Raw genomic sequence first — 17,530 nt, 5'->3', positions numbered from 1 at the left:
AGAATTCACTTTGGGTCACATCAGGCATTATGCTCAGCAAGGAACTGGAAGCACTGGGGTAGAGTATCTTCTCTATTTCCCTCTTAAAGACAGTTATATTCTGTGAAGGAGAGCAGGCAAAAACGACTAGGTCTTCTGTGGAAGATAGTGGAAGACCAGGGATTTGGCTCTGTTGGTTGAATTTATGATGTGCTTGAAAACATCTGTGTTCTAAGCAAGTAACATAAATGGCTGCCCTCAGGATATTTAATCTGCTCTCTAGCAAATCAATACCTGCAAAGGCAAACTGCGGGGGGGGGGGGGGGGGGGGGGTTCAGAAACCTCAGAATTAGCCAATGGTGTGAGAAAAAGATAAACCAGATCCTCCATAGCCAATGAGTTTAAAGTGGCAAAAATTTTGACTATTTCCAAGTAGAAGTTTTATTTTTAATTTAATTAATTGCGGTTCAATTAATACTTTGCAAGTAAAATGTACTGTCAGTTTATTTATATATTTCTCTCCAAGTTAGTAATTATATCCTATTTCATAAAATATACAAGTGATTCTATTAAATGGCTTTTCCCTGTATGAACCTGGGCCTGCGTCTCCCTAAAGAGGCGTTACTGCCTGGTAGCATTTACCAGAGGGTATAACAGAAGAGTACTTCAGAGAAATTAGAAACTTCCCTAGGACTTGTTATGAAAGCTCAATTCCTTTAGAGTAATGGAAATGTCATAAATCACACTAGTTTTGCCCAAGGATGGCGTGAAGACTGGCTGAACCCCCGAGGCCGCTGCCAGCTCTTTAGCAATCTGTCTGGCACAGTCTCCAGGTGGCATTAAAGGCAACCAACTGTTAGCAAACATCAGGGTAAATGAGGGATCCACTTCCTGCCTTGCTAATGCCTGCAAGAGCAGACAGGATGGCCGAACTCCAACCCAATCCCAGGGCGCTGCGTGCTGACCTGCTCTCCCGCAGGAGGTAATAGCGTCAGGGTGGGGAAATGAGCAGGTGCCAGTGCTGAGCAGTGGGTCCAAACACCCGACGCCACCTCACAGCTGTCTGCACGGCTGGACAGGGCTGTGGTCGGACACTGCCCAGCATGCTGTATGATGCCAAAGAGGAGGTTGGGTGGTTCCCATGAAGAGTGCAGCTCCTTCTGTCTCAGATGCTACCCCCCTTGACCTGCTGTTCTGTGACCAAAGACGCTTCATCCCTAAGCAGGGTTAAGGCTAGAGCTGGGATGCTCTCATAGGCTGAAAACCGACCCCCGAAAACATATCCACGTCCTAATCCCTGGAACCTGTGAATGTTTCCTTATACAGCAAAAAAGGAGGAGTGGGGAGGAAGGCAGGGGGGCTTTGCTGGTGTGATTAAGTTAAGGATCTTTAGATGGGGAGGTTATCCAGGATTGTCTGGGGGCAGGGTTGTGGAAGAGACTAAATGCAATCACATGTATCCTTAAAAGAGGGAGGCAGAGGGAGATTTGACCACACAGAGGAGAAGGCCACATGGAGATGGAGCAGAGGGAGGATTGAAGATGCTGGCCTTGAAGACTGGAGGCGTGGGGCCACAAGCCAAGGAATGCCAGCAGCCACCAGGAAATGCAAGAGACAGGGAGCAGATTAGAGCCTCTGGAGGGAGCTTAGAGCCTCTGGAGGGAGCCTTAGAGCCTCTGGAGGGAGCTTAGTCCAGTGACACTGATTTCCAACTTTCAGCCTCCAGAACTGTGAGAGAATAAATTTCTGTTGTTTTAAGCCGCTGAGCACATGGTAATTTGTTAGCATCCCCAGGAAACTAATAGAGATGCACAGGTGTAGAAGTTGGCATACCTGCCATGGGTCCAGCAGACACAAGTGGCTGGTGGCTGTTGTTCCCTCCCAGGACTGCGGTGCCGTTCACTTTGGGGACCATGTTTTGTCTCCTTCTGGCGCAGACCCACGGTTCTCAATACAACGCCAAGGCCCAGTGGGCCCCGTGTCCTCATGCCCTCAACCTAACAAATTCAGACTCGTTTAAAATTACCAAAACAATCTAAATCATCACACGTGGATGAAGAGCACAATTCAGAAGAATCATCTAGATGGTCCTTACCATCTAATTAGTTCCGATACCCCATTTTATAGATGAGGAAACTGGGGTCCAGAGGAGTCAGTCGGCTAGTCATGAACCAAATCTAAACTAGCACATCTAAGACACATTGTCTAAAATAGTGAAAGCCCTGAAAGTACGCCCTATCCCCAGGCCAACACTAACTGAAACAGCAAAAAAAAAAAACACGTTCATGAACCATTGCTTCTGGTGTATGGAAAATTAATTTGACAGTTAATCATGTTTGGCCTTGTCTATGTTAATGTTGTTTGGAGCTGTCTTTTAAGTATTTTGTTATTTCATCTTTGGTTTGTTTATTGGCTTATTCCTCCATCCAGATTGTACATTCCTCCACAGCAGCTAGCACAGGACTTTGCTCATAGCTAGTGTTCAAGAAATGTTTATTTCTGCCCTGAAGAGCCTACCGGCTGTTTCGTAAGACCCAGTGTAATTCCACTTTCTTACAGGTGAGACCACAAAAGCCTATCAGAGCCCATCAGCTCCCGGGACAACAGCACAGCCAGTCCCCCTGATGCAAGTACTGGGGACCGCCGCAGCTGAAGGCACCCACACCACCTTGTCAAAGCCACCCCCATCTGCAGGCTCTACCACCAGCAGCCTCAGACCACAGCCTGTGGGCCAGAGAAGCCAGGAGCTGGGTCAGTAGGTAGACTGTGTGTTGCCATGTGCTAGAAGAGTGGAAGACTGGGGTTTTTAGAGTTAGTAGCTCTGTCTGAATGCCTGTGTATGAGCCTATCTCCTATCTTTTAAGCTGGGTGAGGGGAGAGCGCTGGAGACCTGGGCCAGGGGTGTGTGTCATGCCCTCCCAGATTCAAGGGGTAAACCTGAGCCCAGTAATAATTCAGGACCAAGCTAAAAGCTAAGCAAACTATGTAGAAGGGACTTAATATAGATTTGAAAAAAGGACTGCTGTTAATCGTACTTGGGAAGGTAGGATATGACGTGAAACTTTCCCATTGCAAAATCCCCATTTCTCCAAAAGCTCAGTTGAAGGGATAATAGATTTCTATGTAAATATTGTTGGGTTTTGTTTTGTTTTAAGGGACAAACTGAATACTCCCGGAAGTCTTCAAATATTAGAAGCAAACAAAACAAAAAGAATCCCTTTAGGAAAAGCCAGATAGCTCAAGTTTTTATTCCTTTTCTGATTGCTTTATGTCTGCCCACTTGTATCCATTTCTTAAATCATGTTTTAGGTTTTACCAAAGTCCAGTTTATGGAATTAATCTCAGTATTACATCAAATACGACCTTAGGAGCCCATTTGATAATCCAAACACCCGTTTTACACAGACTTCTACACCAGGCTTCCTGGGCAATGAGCACCTATACCAGCTCTGAAGGTCTTCTGGCAAGAGGGTGGGAAATTCCACAGCGGGAGCGTCCCTGTTGTCTCAAGCTACTTTTTCCAAATATTTCCCACCTGGTGCCACGTTTTCGTCCCAGGAGGAAGTGCCTAGGACTCGTTCTTTCAGCCTCACCTCCAGCTTCCTAACATCAGTGCCTTGCAGCACAACCCCTTCCCCACCTTCCATGTCAGAGCCCAGCTCCCTGGTCATCTTTCTATTCAACAAATCCAAACACTTTCAATGTGCTAGACATTCTTCTAAGCACCTGACAAATATTAACCTATTAAATCCTCAGAACAACCTTAGAAAGTAGATACATTACTTCTAGTTTGACTAATTCATCGTACTGAGGAGGAAACCAAGGAGTAGGTCAGTGAGGCAACTGGTCCCCAGCCACACAGCTGGGAAGCAGCAGAGCCGCGATTCACGCCCGGCAGCCGGCTCTCCATGAATCCCCTTGCAGGAGGCATCCCTGCCATAAACGAACACCCGAGGCACTAACGATGCAGCACAGAATCAGGGGCCTGACCTGCCTTGACATCAGTGGGGTGACAAGATTCGAGGGTCTTAGGCACAGCCAATTCCCGCTGTGATCGGTTAGCACCAGTAACAGAACTCACAGTTCGTTCTCTCCCTGCGCCAGGCACCCTGTATGCATGACTCGTGGAAGAAGCTATAATATAAAGTCCCCAAATAAAAATACCATACAAATGATTTCTGAAATATATTAGACACTCCCCCACCATCTTGGTTCTTTCAAAGACTTTTGAGTAGCTGAGTGTGTAGGTGTCTCCTTAGAGGATGTCAGTTTTTACATAACACATATAATTAAGCCCGGGGCATATTTATTTGGCTACACCAGGAGCTTGGAAATCCTGTTGCAAGTTGGGCCTGTGCTGATGGAAAACCTCAGGCAACTTGAAGCAGTGGCTCCCAGCCTGGCAAAGCTTCCTTATTCCTGGCCTGGGGACAGGAGCTTTGGGCAGCAGCCTCGCAGCCCATCAGTGTTCGCTCTTCATCCTGGTCCAGCACCCACGTCCATGCCGCCCCACAGACTGCTAGACAAATATTCAGGGCAAGCGCTCCGTGCAGCCTGTGCCCTAATTGCTAAGAAAGGAGCCAAACTGGCGGGGGGTAGGAAGGAAGAGAAGACTTTTTAAAATGTGTATGGCCTACTCAAAGGATTTTCTGTAGGAATGAAGAAGAGTGAAGATCGGTGTTTGAATGCCTATTTTTTTTTTTTAAATAACAGCCTTATTGAGATACTCTTCACCTACCATACAATTCACCCATTTAAAGTGCACAGTTCGGGCTTCCCTGGTGGCGCAGTGGTTGAGAATCTGCCTGCCAATGCAGGGGACACGGGTTCGAGCCCTGGTCTGGGAAGATCCCACGTGCCTTGGAGCAACTGGGCCCGTGAGCCACAATTACTGAGCCTGCGTGTCTGGGCCTGTGCTCCGCAACAAGAGAGGCCGCGATAGTGAGAGGCGTGGCGCGCGCACCGCGATGAAGAGTGGCCCCCCGCTTGCCACAACTAGAGAAAGCTCTCGCACAGAAACGAAGACCCAACACAGCCATAAATAAATAAATAAATAAATTTTAAAAAATAAATAAATAAAGTGCACAGTTCAATGGTTTTCAGTATACTCACAGGGTTGTGCGACCATCACCACAGTCAGTTCTAGAACATTTTCATCACCCCAAAAAGAATCCCCACACCCACTGATGGTCACTCACTGTGTCCCCCTAAGCCTTCTCTCCCCCAGCCCTGGATAACCACCAGTCTACTTTCATGAATGCCTGTCCTAGTGCTTGGCTACAGATATTCGCTGTGATATTTTAGCCCAACCATATTAAATAATATTTAATATAGAGATAACTTCTTTATTTCTTCAAATAGCTGAAAATATTCTGTTAATTATGAGAGCAACTCTTCTGCTGATGGACAAGCAAGTTGCTGTTGATGCATTTATGAAGTGTTTTTTTTCCTTTCATATACGTGACTATAGTCAAAAGATTCTAGAAGTGATTGTAGATGGGGCGTGCAAGCAAAACCTGATTCATTTATTCATTCAAAACCATTTCTTGAGTGCCCACTGTGTGTCAGGCACCATTTTAGGGTCTTGGGCTACGTCGGTGAACACATCCCACCAAGATCCCTGCAGCAGGACACCTGAGAAGTGTGAGCTGGAACAGGAGCAGCCTGCATTTGGGGGTCTATGAGTCGTCTTTGCTCTACGATGAGGTAAAGATGCCCTTTCAGACAGGACACAGGAACTTGGAGGGAGTCCAGGAAAGAATAGAAACTTTGTAGTAGGAAAAGCAAGGGGTTCCCCCAGCCCTAGCCCACGAAGAGGAGCTGATGTAGGTGGCAGGACTTCAAGGAAGACGGGGCTGGACACCAAGGCCACTTCATGGCCCCCTAACTGCCCCACGGATGTGCAAACCCAACAAGGCAGAGAGGAGCACGGGACAAGTCAAGGCTGGGGCTCGGGGAGCCAAGAGCCACAGTGACAGAGACCACCCACAGGGCAGAAGCGAGGCTGTTCACGGGAGAGCCTGCCAAGGACTACCTGGGCACCCAGCGGAGCCAGGAGGTCGCAGGGCTGCATCCCGGGGCCAGAGGGGGCAGCCTGGAGAATGAGGTCCATAGTTACGCTGAGCAAAGAGTTCTGGAAAAGATGGAGAATGCGTCAGGCCCAGCTGCAGGGCCTGCTGAATCTACCACAGGCTTGGAAGGTGGAACGTGGCTTCGCCTGGCATTGTTTTCCTGGTCTGGTTCGCCTCAAGAAGTGCCATGGTTGCCTCCGCTGATCTAACATATCATCAGAATGTCCACCTTGAAGGGTAAACCAGGGAAGGGAGCAGAGCGCTACCTAGTGGCAAGGCATGGTGATGCACCTTTCTACTCCATGCCACCCCCTGACCAAGGGCAGCTAAGGAGGAGGAAGTGGTGAAACCTGGGACAGGAAGGAACCAGCATCTACAACTGCCCATCCCTTCCACGTGCAATTTCCCTTCTCAACAACATGTATCTCATCTCTGAATGTTTATCTTCCTTAAGGTGTCAGGAGAAGGTTTTTCTTAAAATCCAGTCTTACAAAATAGTAAGACAAATATTCCAAAAGAAAAATGGGTGAAGGCCATGACCAGGCAGGCCACGGAAGAACTAACAATGGCCAATAAATACAACAGAAGGCGTTCAACTTCACCAGGAGTCAAATAAATGCAAAGTAAACAATAAGATGTCATTTTTCACCAATTAACATTGGAAATTGGTAAAACACAGTTTGGGCCCAAGTATGGAGAAATGACTCAGCATTTGCACTTAAAAGAATATATCCTGGGCTTCCCTGGTGGCGCAGTGGTTGAGAATCTGCCTGCCAATGCAGGGGACACGGGTTCGAGCCCTGGTCTGGGAAGATCCCACATGCCACGGAGCAACTGGGCCCGTGAGCCACAATTACTGAGCCTGCGCGTCTGGAGCCTGTGCTCCGCAGCAAGAGAGGCCGCGATGGTGAGAGGCCCGCGCACCGCGATGAAGAGTGGTCCCCACTTGCCGCAACTAGAGAAAGCCCTCACACAGAAACGAAGACTCAACACAGTCATAAATAAATAAAAGAACGTGAATTTCTTTAAAAAAAAAAGAATATATCCTAAGGTAATTATCAGCCAAAGTCAAAAGAAGCCTGGACACAGATGTTGTTCATGATAGAAAGATAGACGGAGACAGTTTAATCGCCCATTGTCAGAACAGTTAAAGAAATTACTATACAGCTATTAAAATATGTGCACTTACTGACAGAAGATTGGTCTGTGACAGGTTGTTAAGTCAAAGAAGCATGCTACAAAACAGGATGGGTACCAATCTCATGTTTTATAATTATGTTTTTGCACATGAGAACATGTGCATAGAAAAAGGGATAGAACACTATATACCAAAATTGTAAACCAGCCACTGCTGTATAGAGGGATTGCAGATGATTCCTTACTACCCATAGTTTATATTTTGACAGTCAGCATGTGTTCGCTTTATAATTAGAAAACAGAGCTATTTTGAGTTTGTGTCCAAATAATTGGAATGAAGACAAAGGGAATGAAAAGTTATGGCAGATAGATTTGATTCTAAGAAAAACTGATATTTTCCCATGACCTCTTATCTCTTCCCTTCCATGAAACTTGGTTCTTTCCCTCAGCTGCTTTTTATGTGGTCCCCTTTCCCCAAAAATGGACTTTGCATCTCTCTTTACAGAATCTCCCATCTCCCTCCTCCCTTTTAAAGCCTTGCTTCAGAAAAATTGCCCAGTGAATAATGGATGCTGAAGTGTATTTGATTCTCCCACAGAGTACTCAAGGATAACCCATTGTGTACCCTTAAAAATGACTGAAAGCTAATGCTATTTGCATCAATACCATGTTAATGCAGTTTAAGCAAATTGCTAAATGTTAAGTGACATTTCTATTGAAGAATTACTTTAACCCCCTCAGGAGTGGCACAGCTGAATTATTGTAAGAATAATGAAGTATAAAGAAATATGGCACTTTAGTAAAAGATGCTTACTTTGACAGTTGTGAAGTACAAGGGTTACTGTTACCTGGAATTGTCAGTTAGTGTTTTGAGTTAAATCCATTTTTTTTTTTTCCCCGCATTTCAATGCCTCCTCCAGGGCAGGTTCAGACCACCCAAGGACAAACTTTACCTTGGTTCTGACCTTGGTAATGTCTTGCTAGGATGGATCAAGGAAAGAATGAGAACAGTTAGATTAAAGTTCATGCTCTGACCAGTCAAATGTTATTACAGATTTCTGGTCCACCACCACCTACACTAACAGCCAAAATAGCCCCTGAACTAATCCAGGTAGGAACCTTAACTAATCCAGGTAAGAACCTGAACTCACCTTTCTAGCTACTGACGAAAGTTAAGCTTGTTTACATGGGGTTTGTCTTTCCAAATCCTTGTCATTGGACTCAGATTTGGACAGAAAGCATTAAACCAGATATGCCAACAAAAGATACTGCTCAAGGGCCCAACTTGTAAGGAAAGTAAGGAAGCTGTTAAATAAGCAAAGCTTTCACAATCGCCATTCCCCAGAGGCAATTTTGTGGAGGTTGTGATAGAAATTCCTAAGGATTCAGTAACTAGGCTCTTACAAACCTGAAAAGGGATACTCTCTCGGGTTTATACTTGAGGAACAAGAGTCAAAGAAAGAGAGAAATTTTTATCATTTCCCAGGAAAGGGCAGAGCCAATTTTGCCTGAGTAGTTCTGTGATATGGGGAATAGAAATACATTCTCTCTCCAGGAATTCTCCTATGAATTACGACACTCCCTTGGCTCCCCTTTCTTCACTTCTGTGTGCATCTCTTCAAGGTTTGGCCCAAGAACTGGGAATGCAGAGAGAAGAAACAAGTTCTCTTCTCTGAGACGCTGTTGAGGCCTGCAGAGATGAGAAAGAAAAATCTCACCCGGTTAGATGCTTTCCACAAACTCTGCTTGGGGCCTGGTCCATGAGTTGACAGACTTGAGATACAATTTCCTTTGTAGCCTCGGGGCACTAGGAACAGAAGAGTCCAGGCCTTTCTCTTGCTGGGGGATACCTGTCTGTCCTCCACAAGTTCAAAGAGTCCTAGAGACTGTAGGTTCTGTTTTGCTTTGATTCCAGACGGGAGTAGGGGCTCCACCAGGTCCCCTGGACAGGGCTAAGAGCTTCTGTGGCTTCACAACTGCACCTCTGGCAACGTACATGCTGCTGTTCAGGACAAAGGGCTTAAGGATCAGATCGCTGGGCAGGCCAAGGACTCCAAGGCCATTTTAGACCCTAACAGGCCCATGGGACAGTTCAGGCAGCCAAGCCTGGGGCACTACTTCCTCTAGTGCCCTTGGCCAGGATCTGTGCCTCCTCTGCAACCCCCAAAAGTAGAGCCAGCCACAGAAAGCTTGGCTGACTTCCAAGGCACTTTCATCAGGGGGCAAAATAAGAGAAAGCAGACTGCTGGTTGCATGTAAATCAACTGACCCTGTGTAATCCCCCCGGGTATCCAAGGGCAGGATTCTCCGGAGCTGCTTTCCAGAAACCTGGCGAGGCTGCCCGCTGCTTGCCGTCCCTGCTCTGCCGCACTTAACAAACACCTTCTCCCCGCACCTGCTGGCCTCTGCCGCTCACCTCCAGGTCATGCCAAGTTGTTTTAACTCTAGTAAGCATCTCTTTGCTCTGTCCGTTCTCAGTGCGTCGAGAGTACGTCTCTGCCAGTCCAGACACCCAAGGGCTGTCAGGGGTTTGGGTCGGCTGGAGAGGCACCCCCCACCCGCCCCCGTGCCACCCCAGGACCCGCCTCCGGGACACAGAGCAAAGACCCAGACACACGTCGCCAATCAGACTCGGCTTGGGGCATGATGGCAACAAGGCGCTTACTTGACCTCCAGCTCGTGTTTTTTCCTGCCCAGCAACCCAAGGCTGTTTTGAGCATTTGATCCCACTCCCTGTTTATAACCCTTCGTAACCTTCCCCCTGGGTCTGTAGCTCTGAGCCTCCCTTTCTCTCCACGCTCCAGTAACTAACGAAAGCTCTATCTCGTTGACCGCACAGATGCTCCCAGCTCCTTTCTCAGCCTCAAAGCCTACCCCTTTCTGCAGCTCCTCCCCCTCCACCGTCACCCCTGCAGCTTTGCTTTGAGCGCCTCAGACCCTCCCGCGGACCCCCGCGTGCCCCTGCCTTGGGGCCCCTCCTCCCCCAAGGCACACAGGCCTGGACAGTGGCGAAGCCCCGCGCTTGCTCCCGCAGGCCGGGAAGCACTCGCACGCGGGGTCTTAGCTACCCTTCGACCGGCTCTCACTTCCCACATAATCGTGCATTTCAGACAAGTCACCCAATTCCTCAGCTAGAAAATCAGCAGATGGTAGAATTGGAAAGAATCGTATAAAGTTCCTCTGATCTAATTTCCCACCAAACCAAGGCATCCCTTATGGCATGACAGAGACCTTTGCCCTGTGTAGGATAACTTCCCAGTCCCATTGTTAAGCATATTATCTAGAACTTAAGCCCCGCTGCTCCTAATGTTTCTAAACTAGTACTTCTCAAAGTGTGGTCCGGGGACCTGCTTTCAGGCCTTCTCTGAGACCCTCACTTCTCTGCATACATAACTGCGTGAGGCCAGATTTTCTTCATACCCTTCAACAAAAACGAGATTTCACCACAGATCGACTGAAGGAACTGACATCAGATTCTAGCTGCCTTCTATTACGTCAGACACTGAAGAAATGCGCCACTCTTCTCATTGAATGCTTTTGTTTCAGAAAACAGTTATTTTTCATAAAAAATATTAGAATAGAATAGATAGGTCTATTGTTATTTTGAAGTGAATAAATAGTGAAATAGATGGATAGTTAATACTGTGTTTCAGATGAGAGGATGCACAGTTTTAATTTCTAACATGAGAAAAATCAGTAGACGTAGCCAATACAAACAGAGGCTCTTTGGGGGTCTTCAATATTTTTAAGAGCATAAATTAGCGAGCCTTTCAAATATATGAAAGTAGCCTTCACGTCCTCCGTTACGTCTCATCTTTTCTGGGACAAATTCCTCTCATCCCCCCAGCAGGTCCTTACGTAACTCGGCATCACACCCTCGAGCTAAACCACGGTCCGTCAGTGAGTGAGAGCAGGGCACTCAGAGCAGGACACGACGCCTCAAGGGCTGTGCCCGGGCATTGCCTCTCGCCCTAAACACGCCGGTTCCATGAAAACATCCCAAGTTCCCTGTGGGGGGGAGGTTCTCTCTCATCATCCGTTCATCTCCTGCTGAACTGGCAATCACTCAAGTTCCCAGGGTTTTTTCTCAGGTATTTCTACAGAAGCAGGTCACCCCAATCCTGTAGTCTTCCTGAATCTTAATTCTGTCATTGAATATATTAACAATCCTTCCAACTTCTGTGTCATCCACCAAATTGATTAACACGCCACCTGTCTCCTTTCCAGTCACTGATAAAATTACATCACATGGGACGGAATCTCATGAGCCCCATTAAATACCCCATCTGTGTTTAGGGCAAACCATTAACAGACCCAGGCAGCTAGGTAGGGACCTAATGATGTTGTCGTCGGCCTCAATATTTCATCCTCTCCTCCACGGGACACCGAACTTATGACCCCGAGTGATTCCTGCTTCCTCCTCCCACTATGCTTTCTGCCCACAGGTGTAACTGGACACGTCCCCAATTTAAGCCACCGCTTCCACTGCAGGGGAACTGTTCTTTAATTTTAAAAAAATTTACTGAGCGTACTATATGTCAGACACTGTGCTGTTAGAACTACAAAGATGACTCAGATATTTTCAGATTCTAGAATTCTGGGGCCTCCTCCAGCCCCCATAGGCAGGCCCCTGCCCCTCCTACCGGGACCCTCTGAGACGGGACTGGAGTGACTGAAGCTAAACAACTCGGGGACTCTTCCTTGGAACCATCCTGTTGCTGCCGGGCTTCACGGTACCATGAGCTCTGTTTGATCAGATAAGCTTCACTGGCCTGGAAACCTAACAGTGGAGTTGATGTTGTTTCCACGAGAAGAGGCTGCCAAACAAATATTCCACACGGAGCTTTGGAGGGAATCCACCTGTAAACCCGGGACTGCTGACGCATCGCCGGCCTGACGGCCCCTGCCCAGGACCTCTGACTGTACTCAGCCTTCTCTGACAGCCCTTGTGCGTCGGGCTGCAGGCACGAGGCTCCTCTGGCACAGCTGCAGCTGCTCTCCGAGTGCCCCCATCTCACTGCAGCCAGAGAAAGTTCTCCAAGGGAAATGTGCAGCCCTCGGGGCATGAAGCCAGGCCCCAGAAAGGGGGTGTGCAGAGTCCCCTGGTTCCAGGGGCTGCTGCCTCTCAGACGACCACCTCCTCCTAAAATCTGCACCGGGAGTCACCGGGGAGAAGCCGGGGGGCTAAAGGGTCACCTGTGCTTCTGCCCCATAAAATTTGAGAGCCCTAAGGGCCTCCCTTAGGGGGCTCCCACTTGGGTCCCGGGCTGGTGACTTCCAGATGTGCAGGGAACAGAAGGAGCTGTAACCAGTGCAAAGGTCGTCACGGATCTTAAAACAGGAATGTTCTGGGCCCTCACGCTTCGTGTGCGTTACAGGTGTAGTTCCAGGCCTAGCTTTTCCGTGGCCTCACCCAGTACCCTGAGATGCTGAAGCGACCATGACGCCTCCCGTGTGATAAACAGGTGGTGATTACATGCAGGTGGAGCCTGCCTGCCTGGGCTTAATGTTCTGTTCTGCCACTCCGTGTGCGTCGGTTTCCTCACCTGTAAAGTGGGATCATAGCTGTACCTGACCCACAGGGTTATTGTGACTTAATGCTCGGAAGGAGCTTGGTCAGTGCATGTTCAAAATCAATACCTCTCTTAGACACTGACTGTATCTATAAGGTGACCGAGCCAGGATTATCACAAAAATAATTAGCTGTTTTTTTACGAGCACCTTTTACACTTTTCAGAGTGATTTTATATACATTTACCTTCATGTGAGGCAGGGCAGGAGAAGTCCCTATGAGCTCGGCTTTACGCAGGAGAAAACTGGAGATCAGAGAAGGTAGGTGAGCCCCCCAGACCCCCAGCTAGTGTTTTGGTAGACTCAGGATGGGCCTTCTGACTTCTGTTCTCCCCACACCACGCCCTCAGACCTCAACACCAGAGCACAAATGTTCTCACAAATCTACTTCTCATTACTACCAAATCCCAGAACACCAAGTCTGAGCCGTCCAGATATTTTTTCAGCCTTTGGCTTTTGGATGAAAGCGATTTGGTTCAAACTTGTCCCAAACAAATGAAAGTGGCATGGACAGAAGGACAGGCCTCCAGGACAGGAGTAAGAGGCTTGAAAATCCCTCATGTCAGAGAACGGTTTATCTCCTGCCAAAGTAATAGAGCCTCCAGCATTCTAATCCTTCCTCACACCCAAGGGTGCTGAAAGCCTTGGGCAAAAACTGAGACGTCACCAGCACCTTTTTTTAAGGAAAAGGGCAAAGCGCATATTTTTACCAGTAGGTGGCGATAGAGTAATGAGGCTAAAGAAGCTGAATGTTTAAACATATACATCATAAATATTTTGAACTTGGAGATCATCCCACCCAAACTGCTAATGTTACTCAAAAAGGAATTGAGGTTCATCGAGGACATGTGACTTGCTCAAGGTCCTACACCTGGTTAATGGCTGAGCCAAATTAAACTCAGTTCTCACCATTAACCCAGAACCTGCAAGAACACAGACTATCTTTCAAAATAGCCTGGCATCTTTTAATCATGCAAAAGAAAATACCACTTCATTTGAGTGTGTTAATAATTGCAGTGTGCTGGAAAGCTGATGGCCTTTAAGAAATGAAACAGTTGGTTATGCTCTCAGCCTTGAGAGCTAAAGGCAAGTGGAGAGGGGAGGCAATGAGAGAGGGAGAGAAACAGCCATTAGGGTGTCCTTACGAGGCTTCCTAATATGTTTGTGCTGCCTCTGAGCCCCTCCCAGCCATAATTCTCCAAAAGAGATCAGGGACTATTGGGTAAGAATCTCCCCTTTCCGACCACCGCTGCCACTTCATCAGCACTGGTTTGTGGTGAAGGGCATTAAACAGATGGGATGCCAGGTGCCACTTTGCTCTATTCTGCTTGAGGCACACCATGAGAAGCAGAGCCTCAGGAAATGAGTGGACTGCCTGCTCCCTGAAGGGGCCAAATTTGTTCTGTGTGGTTCTAAGGAAAGAAACACAAACAGATGGGTAAGGCAAATGTACCCAGAATGATGCTGGGCATATTTTGTGTGCTTATTGAGTGTGACGGGTGGATGGGTGGATGGAAGGATGGATGGGTGGATAAAGATTTCATATTGATACAATGAAAAGTTTTCTCAAAGTCTCAATAGTCCAAGAAGAAATGCACTACTTTGGTTGCAAATGTAATGAGTTCCCTGTCTCTGGAGGTATCCAAGCACCAGCCAGCCACTCGCTTAGGTAGAGATGTTATTGAAGCAGGTTAGGAGGTTGGTTCAAATTGAATGAGCTTTTAGGTCCCCTTGAATTCCAGGATTCCTATTATTCCGTGACTCTTGGTGCACAGGGAAAGGAAGAAAAGAGTAAAGATGTTTTTGTCTTTGGCTTTAAGAGCTTTAAATGAGAAAATCCCACAGATTTCAGGTTGCTTCATCCCAAAGTCTGGTCTCATGCTTTTTTACTGAACTTTCTGCCACAGTTAGAAAACATTATCATCCTGGCAGTTCACTTGAGAGCGTCTGCTGATTTCATCTAAGTAATGAGTTTGTTTCTTTTTAATTTTGAAAATCAGGGGAAACTGAATTGTGGAAACCTGGATCGGTGCTTCTAGATGCAGGTAATTATACAGCCCATCCTCCTGGCCATGACTAGATCAAGATTCGTACAGCAGGTGGCACAGAGACTAAGCTCAGCTAGAGAAGGCTTTCCAACAGTGTCACCTCCAACATTAGGGTCTGGTGACCATGCGAAGGGCCCACTGAAACTCCTACAGGGAGGCCTGGGTAAGGGACAAGACTGGATCACTAAGGGGGAAGGAAATGTGAAGACAAAAAAGCAGAAGGGAGTGAGTTCCAGGCCCCCAAAATGGGTTAGACCCTCACTCCGTCTGGGAGCACACTTTGACTTCCTTCTGTTTCTTCTTCCTTCTTTGCAAATGGGATTCAGATTTTCCCTTCACATGAATGAATGTTGTTCCCTGTTTACTGCGTTAAGTATTTGAAACTCCAACAGCAAATGTGGCCTTCTGACTCTTGGTTCCAAGGCAGATTTTGCTGGTGGGTGGGTGAGGGGGAGATGGAGGAGAGGACTCGGGCCTCTGGACATGTATTTCTTCCCCTCCCGGAGCTCCTGGCTGAGAAATGTCATTCGTGAATTTTTTAAATGATGTGAGGAAGTGGGATGAGCAAGCTGACCTTTAATGGGAAGATGAAATCATGTGCTTTGCAAATTGGAAAAACTAACAAGCCAGGAGAAAGCTCACCACAGCCAGGAGCGAGCAGAGCCCTTAGCACCTCCCTCCACTGGGGGAGACTCTCAGTGGCGCTACCCAGCATCCCAGAAACGGGGAGACTCACTTCTGGTTGGTGCTGCAGGTTTCACTCTGCCCAAGAAACTCATTGGCCTTACCAAGCCTAAAAAGACTCGTATTTATTGTCTTTATTTCCTTATATGATATATTTGTGAACTTGGCTCCCAGGTAAACAGCTCTGAAGAAGACCCTTGAGGCTGAAATTCAACTCACATACACCCCCTCTCAAAGCCCTAAACCCTTTTGCATCTGTACTCTGGTCTCAGACTGCTGGAGGGGAAGGGAAGCATTATAGACTCTCTTATTTGTTTGAGTTGCTTGTATCTCATCTCTTCCCCTCCAGTCTACACCCAACCCCCATTAGACTGTCCTCAGTCTCACTCATCTTTGTTCATCAACTCAGTCACTGAATGTTGACTGAGGACCACACGAAAGGTTCACGTGATGAGTGAGACACGTGCCCTGACCTCAAGATTTTCAGAATTTTACAGAGGGATAATTTACACCTGCAAAGTGCTTAATGCTTTCAGATAAGGAGACTATGGCTATCTCCTAACGGGCGGTAGGGGACAAATCTCAAGTCTCCTGACTTCAAATGCCTGTAAGCACCCAGGGGAGTACTGTGTCTCTAGTAGGCTGTCGGTGGTAAGTATTCATTCATTCTTCTCTCTTAAGATGGGGGTGTTATGGAGAAGAGCACACTTAGTAAGCCAAGCCCCCTGAGCTGAGTGTGAATATCCATTTTGTCCCCATCCCTGGGGTGAGGCCAGATGCTTCCTGTTCTTGTAAGTCACCAAAAGTTTTACTGCTCTTTCCAGGATTTGTTCCAAAAAAAGAATTAAGCACACAGTCTTTGGAGCCAGTATCCCAGGGAGATCCAAGTAAGTTAATTGACAACTAGAAGCCCATAGTGGCTTTGACATCTGATCTGCTCTCTCTCCCCTCTCTGCACTCACTCCCACCCTAATCCGCCTCTCTCCTACCCTGGATCTATTTATCTCCTCTCTTCTGTCACTTTGTTCTAAGGGGAAAGGGAAGCTTTGGAAGGATTTACACTATCTATGTGCAAGAGGATCAGATGTTTAAAACATCGCTATGGCAACAGGGTGGGGTGGAGTGGGGCGACAAGGCGGATGAAAGGAGGAGACTCGCTTGCCAGCGAGGACAGTGGTCCAGTGGAGATGATGGTACACAGAGCTCAGAGAGGGAAGCATAAATGGAGAGAAATGGGCAAATTCAAGAGATAGAGAAGGAAGAATCCAGAGGGTTAGAGGTAGAAGTGCGAGAGAGGGAGCCATTAAAGATGATTTGGACAACTAGGGCAAATGGTGCTGCCATGAGGACCACGGGGACCGAGCACATTGGGGCAGGAGAGTGTTTACATCTATCATCTTCTGTAAGACGTTTGGTCTAGCAGAGAGTTAACTACCCAGATCTGACATTCTGAAAGGACAGCCCAGCCAGAAATTTAGAGCTGGAAGATGATGAGCCATAGCTCAAAGCCAAAGCTGTCAGAACAGAAAATGTGACCTAGGGAGACAGGATAGAGTAAGAAGAAACAGACGACTTAAACCTGAAGACCTTTAAGACTAACTCGGTGGAAGAGAAGCCACCTGAGGATACCAGAAAGAAGGGACCAGAGAAAAAGAGGAAAACCAGGAGGGAGCTGTGTGTTGCAAGCCAAGGAGAGCACCTGCAAATTCTCCCAGAAAGTTGCGACAAGTCCGCCACCAATGGGCTGTGAGTCTCAACTCACCTCTGGGTGAGAATCACCTGAAGACTAACGTTTTTTGGGGTTTTTTTTTTTTGGCATGGACCATTTTTAAAGTCTTGATTGAATTTGTTGCAATACTGCTACTGTTTTATGTTTTGGTTTTTTGGCCGCAAGGCATGTGGGATCTTAGCTCCCCGACCAGGGATCAAACCCGCAACCCCTGCATTGGAAGGCGAAGTCTTAACCACTGGACCGCCAGGGAAGTCCCACCTAAAGACATTTTTAAAAATGAAAGGTACCAATTCCTGCCTCATACCTAC

At 47.4% G+C, this 17,530-nt stretch overlaps 1 protein-coding gene across 1 annotated transcript in view; it reads left to right on the top strand.

Annotated features, from left to right (window-relative positions):
- VIT (vitrin) overlaps positions 1-17,530 on the top strand; it is a 127,319-nt gene that overhangs the window by 78,200 nt on the left and 31,589 nt on the right. The window contains exons 7-9 of the mRNA XM_059942913.1: positions 2,539-2,730; positions 14,759-14,803; positions 16,315-16,377. Of these exons, the coding sequence (XP_059798896.1) occupies positions 2,539-2,730; positions 14,759-14,803; positions 16,315-16,377 (300 nt within the window). The remainder of the gene's footprint in view (positions 1-2,538; positions 2,731-14,758; positions 14,804-16,314; positions 16,378-17,530) is intronic.

This window comes from Balaenoptera ricei, chromosome 13 (genome assembly GCF_028023285.1).
Source record: "Balaenoptera ricei isolate mBalRic1 chromosome 13, mBalRic1.hap2, whole genome shotgun sequence".
In the NCBI taxonomy this organism is placed as follows: domain Eukaryota; kingdom Metazoa; phylum Chordata; class Mammalia; order Artiodactyla; family Balaenopteridae; genus Balaenoptera; species Balaenoptera ricei.
Note: the sequence above shows the minus strand (reverse complement) of the source record. Positions and strands in the feature narration are given on the sequence as shown.